The 5,884-nt window shown below is 35.8% G+C and overlaps 1 protein-coding gene across 1 annotated transcript; it reads right to left on the bottom strand.

Moving 5' to 3' along the window:
* Positions 1–1,048: 1,048 nt before the first annotated feature.
* Positions 1,049–5,644, bottom strand: LOC110777397 (IAA-amino acid hydrolase ILR1). The gene is made up of 5 exons (XM_021982002.2): positions 4,919–5,644; positions 3,315–3,440; positions 2,916–3,230; positions 1,836–1,964; positions 1,049–1,713 (listed from the first exon to the last, which is right to left on the bottom strand). The coding sequence occupies exons 1-5, from the start codon at positions 5,282–5,284 to the stop codon at positions 1,330–1,332; spliced, it is 1,320 nt and encodes a 439-aa protein (XP_021837694.2). The 5' UTR covers positions 5,285–5,644; the 3' UTR covers positions 1,049–1,329.
* Between the last annotated feature and the right edge of the window lie 240 nt (positions 5,645–5,884).

The raw sequence follows: 5,884 nt of genomic DNA, 5'->3' as shown, positions 1-5,884 counted from the left end.
GATGAGAGGAGGAGTGTTGCCTGGTTCATTGATTATTAACCATGTCTTGTAGTTGGCTTCCCCACATAAATGCTAAGTATGAAAAAGGGGAAGTTTCGCCAACCAGGATGTTGTTTCCTTTAATCACGTTGTTGTTTCTTTAGTATTTGGCTGTTGTTTTTCACTACAAAAGACAAACGTAAACTGGCTCGGGGGGTTCCCGAGAAAATTCTCTCTGACGCTCAAGTCAGTTCTTGTAGAGAGAAAAAGTAGTGAGAGTAAGTTTAGGAATAATTTCATACCTGGGAAATGATTAGGTGGATCATATTTATAGTGATACCAGAGAGCATATTAGTAAATATGAGCAACTGTAGGGGTATGAAATCATGGACCTGCTAGAGACTGAGATTTGGCCCCGAGATTCTGATATGAGCCCATTAGAGGGTTTGTGTTCGGGGACATTTGAGTAATTTCCTTTAGTAGGGGTATTTTGGTAATATTCTATAAAAGTGGGTCCCACAGAGAGGCCCTGACAAATTTTTTATAAATTATACTTATACATAACTCGAGATATTAAGAGTCAAAATATACGTTAGGATGCGTAAAGTCAACCATAATCCAATATTTGAGAAACGGAGAAAACATTAAATATTTTCTATTTTTTCTAGTTCTAATAATATTCTATTTATGTTAGAAGACGGAGTACTTAGAGCATCTCTAATAGTAAGCTAGTTTGACAATTAGCTTGTTATGCCACATAAGATTTCAAGCTATTTTATTGTCTAGCTAATTTATGCTCCAATGGCTAGCAAATAGCTTATTATTTAAATTGGTCATACTTGTTCCACTTGTCAATTATTTATTTGGCAAATTTGAGAGCTAGTTGTCAAGCAAATTAGCTTGTTTAAGCTAATTTGCTTGGCCAAGCTAATTTATTATCTTCACTCCAATGGTCTAGCTATTAGCTTGAAACTTTTATAAATTTCAAGCTAGTCCCTAGCTAAAACCATTGGAGATGTTCTTAGTTTCCTACTTTTTACATGATACGTCACCTAACACATCATGCATATGACACAAATAATAGTCTTAAGTTGCAACTTTTATCACTTAGCTAGATTATATTCTCTTTCGCTGAAGTGAACTTATTGTTGCTAAAAAGCTTATCACCACTCATTTGGTTCTAATCCTTCAAAGGAAGGGCCTGAAGGCGACAGGGTAGTTATTTACGTATCAAACTCCTGTACTGGCTGCACATCATAGACTTGCGGTTGCGGATACATTCTCTAAGAACATAAATCATACAAACCAATCACATTACTTAATTACCATTAAGCCCCCGTCGAGCTCCTTTTAGACACACTTGATAGTGCCGCCATGGTTCTCCAAGTAAGAAAGTGCAATTGCAGCATGGAAAGCAGCTCCAACAGGAAAAGCTTCCTCGTCAACAAAGAAGTAAGGGGAGTGCAATGGCATATCCGATTTAAGGGTTTCGTTCTTTATTCCAAGAACAAATATTGCAGCTGGCATTTTCTGGGAAAAGAAGCTGAAATCCTCTGATCCCATAGTTAAATGAAAGACTTCCAACTTGGACCTGCCCAGCAGCGCCTCTACAACCCGTGTCCCATGCTCATGAAGTGCCTTATTGTTAATCATCACAGGCCAAGGCATCGGTGTATCTTCCATGAAGTCCACCACACCATGGCATTGATGAACAGAAGATTGCATCTCCACAATCTGCAATTACCAAGTATATGTATATATGTGTGTTCATATTTTTACTTATTAATTTCTCATTTATAGTGAAAATATTAGGATTAAAAGAGTGGATGTGACTAGATGCTAATTAACAGTGTTACCTCCTTAATCCTATTTCTCAAGTAGGTGAGACCTTCAGAGGACAAGCTTCTAAAGGTTCCTCCAAATTCCACTTTCTCAGGGATCACATTTCTTGCTTGACCTCCTTTCAAGTACCCAACAGTCACCACCTGTATGATACATGACACACACAATATCAGGAAAATTCCAGCACATATCTGCCAAATAAAAGAAGCAAAGATCACAAAATTTTGATTACTGGAGAATACAACTAGAATCATAAACATTTAATTAAAACGAATGTAGCATAAATGATACCCTGCATGTGACATTGTCATCTTTAAAGATTTCAAATCTGAGTTGGGATATCACAACTATCCTACTTCTAACATATTTGCATCACTACTGTACAAATGTACTCTTTATTTTGAATTTTTAGTCAAGAGTATAATTAAAGTAATACTGAGAATTTTAATTTTGACTTACTAAATTAAACCGTGTAATACTTTGGGTATAGAGAAGGGGTGACATTGGTAATGCTATCAGTTTGTTAGGATTAGCTTAAAGAAGAGTAAGCAAGTGAGTCAGTCAGAGGAGAGACTGAGAAAAAGAGAATCAGTTCCTCTACACACAGAAGAGATCAGTGAGACCTTGGTGTTGAGATTTAATTGCATCAAGATCGAGAATAAACAACCGTCATCTAGTTTGTTAATGAGAATTTCTATCTTTTTTTCTTAACTTACATCCTAAAAAATCTGGTCTATTACATTCTGGTATATTATTTGGGACAGTCTAAAAAATAGAAATGTGGCCTTTCGGGACGGAGAAAGTCAACAACCATATGCAGGTTGCAGTTTATGATAAGGTTATGGTAATTAGACTGTATATTTTCTCAAGTTAAGATTAATTCTATTAATATTATTGTAGATTTGGAGGTTCCATTTGTTATAAGAAAACCATGACAACCCTGAGTTATGGCTATTGGAAGTCTAATTGAGGAGCTCACTGTTACTAAAGCTCGTAAGTAATGGTATCTAATAAAGTAGCATAACTGAGTGATAAACCAGGGACAGAACAATGGCTTAAATTGTGTACCGAATCAAGTAAAAGATGGAACTTACCTCTGACTCCATAGGATCTGTTTCTCGGGAAATAATATGCTGGAGAGAAACAATGGCAGACGAAGCTGCAAGGATGGGGTCTCTACTGAGATGGGGCTGTGCTGCATGTGCACCTACTCCTGTAATTGTTGCAGTAAAGATCCCAGTACCAGCTAGAACAGGGCCAGCTCTTGAAGCAATACTACCTGTGGGCACTGTTGGCAGGACATGTAGACTAATAATCGCATCCACGTCATCTAGAGCACCTTCTTTCAGCATGTGGTAAGCACCAGCATAACCTTCTTCTCCGGGTTGGAAAACCAACTTGACTGTACCCTTTTTTGTATATACCACGAAAAGAAATCAGACTACTATGGCATCAAAAGAGCTAAATATTTACAATGGACGTATCAGGTTTACCTTTAGCTGATCTTTCCTGGCTTGGAGTAGCTTGGCTGCCCCGAGTAGCATTGCCACATGAGTATCATGACCACACGCATGCATTTTCCCATCATTTTTGCTTTTATATTTCCAATCAACCAGTTCCTACATTTTCCATTTTGAATTTGAATTATCAATTATCAATTATCAATTATCAATTTGATTTTAAAAACAAAAGCCTATCAACTATTCAACTGCAAGACCCCGCATTATGCTTAGGTTGTACACTTGAACTACGTAGTTGAATTTGAGTCTTCAATAACCTCGTTGTATTGCATTAGGTTTTTCACTCTTAGGCTCCGTTTGGTAGGGCGTAAAACGTTTTCATGAAAAACGATTTTTACCTTTTCAATCATTTTATGTTGTTTGGTTGGGTAAGGGATTGGTGGCGGAGCCAGGAATTCAATATTGGGGGGGCGGGTATTGTATAAGGATTCGAACCCTAGATCAACAAATATAAATGTGTTTTTAAACCAGAAATAACCATTGAGGCAAGTAGGATTTAGTGATACATTTTAGTATTTATTACTATGTATTAGTCTTTTTTAAAATTGTTGGGGGTCGGCCGCCCCCCCTATCTCCACCTCTGTAAGGGATGAAAAACAATTTTCCATGACTTCCTCCAAGGTGGAAAATCCTTTTCCATTTGAAAGTGAGGGAAATCACTTTTTGTTCTTTTCTCCTTACCTCCTCCCATTTTCCTTTAAGGTACCAAACAAAGGAAAACTAGTTTAAAATTGTGTTTCCCTTGAAAAATATTTTCCATGAAAAATCATTTTACAATGAAAACATTTTACGCCTTACCAAACGGAGCCTAGTACTTACTAACTCCGTTTCAAAAAAATCTTTACACTTGCGATTTACACGGACTCCGGTGCAATATTTGACCATTAATGTATCCAATTCTGTATGATAAAAAATTATAAAAATTTGACATTTATAAAATACATTTTGAGACAAATCTAACAAGATATCTCACTATAATTTGTTATAGATATAATAGTGAGAATTTATGGTGAAAGTTTGATTTTTAGGCACATTTTTTCAAACCGTAAAGAACTTTGTGAAACTGAGATAGTAGTAGGGTTATGTTTTGTCTAGTTGGTCTGATTGTAGTGAATTATTCTTTCCTGGGTGTTGTCCAAAAGATCGTCATGTATCATAAATATAATTACTATTCCTCCGTCTCTTTTTGTTTTTTACGTTTTCCTTTTTGGGTATTTCAAAATGTTCTTTACATTCTTTTTATATTATCACATAAATAACTTATATTCTATCAAAATTTGTGTCTAATTATTATTTTAACCAATTAAATTTATTGGGTCATTTAATCTCTCACACTTTTTCATTGGGACAATAGATTTTTCTCATTCCCCAATATCAGAATTTTGATAAAATTGAAAATATTATAAATAAACGTAATTTATCTTGTTTAAATAAAAAAAGTGAGGAATCTCGATGCAAATTAATTATTCGTTAAAACGCGTGAAAAATACAAAACGTAAAAAACAAAAAGAGACGGAGGAGTAACAATAGACTCCGAAAATTTTGATGAAAGAGATAAGAGAGACTGAGAGAGGAACCTCCAAAGCTAGAGCATCCATGTCAGCCCGAATAGCAAACACTGGCTTACTACCCGACCCGATTGAAGCCACAACCCCAGTTTTCGCTACAGGCCATGCGTACTGAATTCCCAGTGACTCAAGCTCCGACCGAATGAGTTCACTCGTCTTGTACTCTTCAAACCCCAATTCCGGGTTCTGATGAATCGTTCTCCGAACCCGTTTCATCCACCCGAACAACTCGGGTTGTCTCGCCGCTTCTAACAGCTCCCGACTCAACGATTCCAGCTCTGGGTCTGCCGACTTTGCCCATTTGCTGTGGATCGACATTACCAGTATAGCTGACAGCACCAAATACTTTGTGATTCTTTGAAATTTGAGTGACATTTTAATTTGATTTTAAAACTTTGTGCAAATGATAAAATGTTACGACCGACCATTTTTATACTACAGGAAAAGGAACGAAAAAGTTTACAAACCCAGTTGTACATTTTAACTTTTATTCCGTTTTTGGGAAGGAGAACGGGTTACGGCTTCGCCGCTTCGGCAGTGGTTGTATGCTTGTATTGCACTCCTCACGTACACCTGTCAAAAATCGATAAATCAGAAAATACTGGTGTATTTTGATTCGTTAAACCTGAATAAATTAGTACAGAGTCCCATATCAGGAGGTATGGATTCGATTATTATGTTTGATCCTGGAATAAATTTTATCTCTCATGTATATTGTTTGGTTCATTCTTGGAATGGATCTCATAGTCAATTTTTTTTTTTTTTTTTATAATATATATTGAGTATAATTTTTTATATATACTTAAAAAATGACTAATAACTATTAATATATCATCATCAAATTTGGAAACTACGATTCCACACAAATAATTATCCACAATAAAAAAATTAAACGTAAATTTTAATGTTTACCTCATCATCAAATACCAAAATATTGTGACTATACCAACATACAAGAATTTGGCAAATACAACC

Source organism: Spinacia oleracea, chromosome 2, assembly GCF_020520425.1.
Source record: "Spinacia oleracea cultivar Varoflay chromosome 2, BTI_SOV_V1, whole genome shotgun sequence".
Taxonomy (NCBI): Eukaryota; Viridiplantae; Streptophyta; class Magnoliopsida; order Caryophyllales; family Amaranthaceae; genus Spinacia; species Spinacia oleracea.
This window is presented reverse-complemented; position numbering and strand designations above follow the sequence as displayed.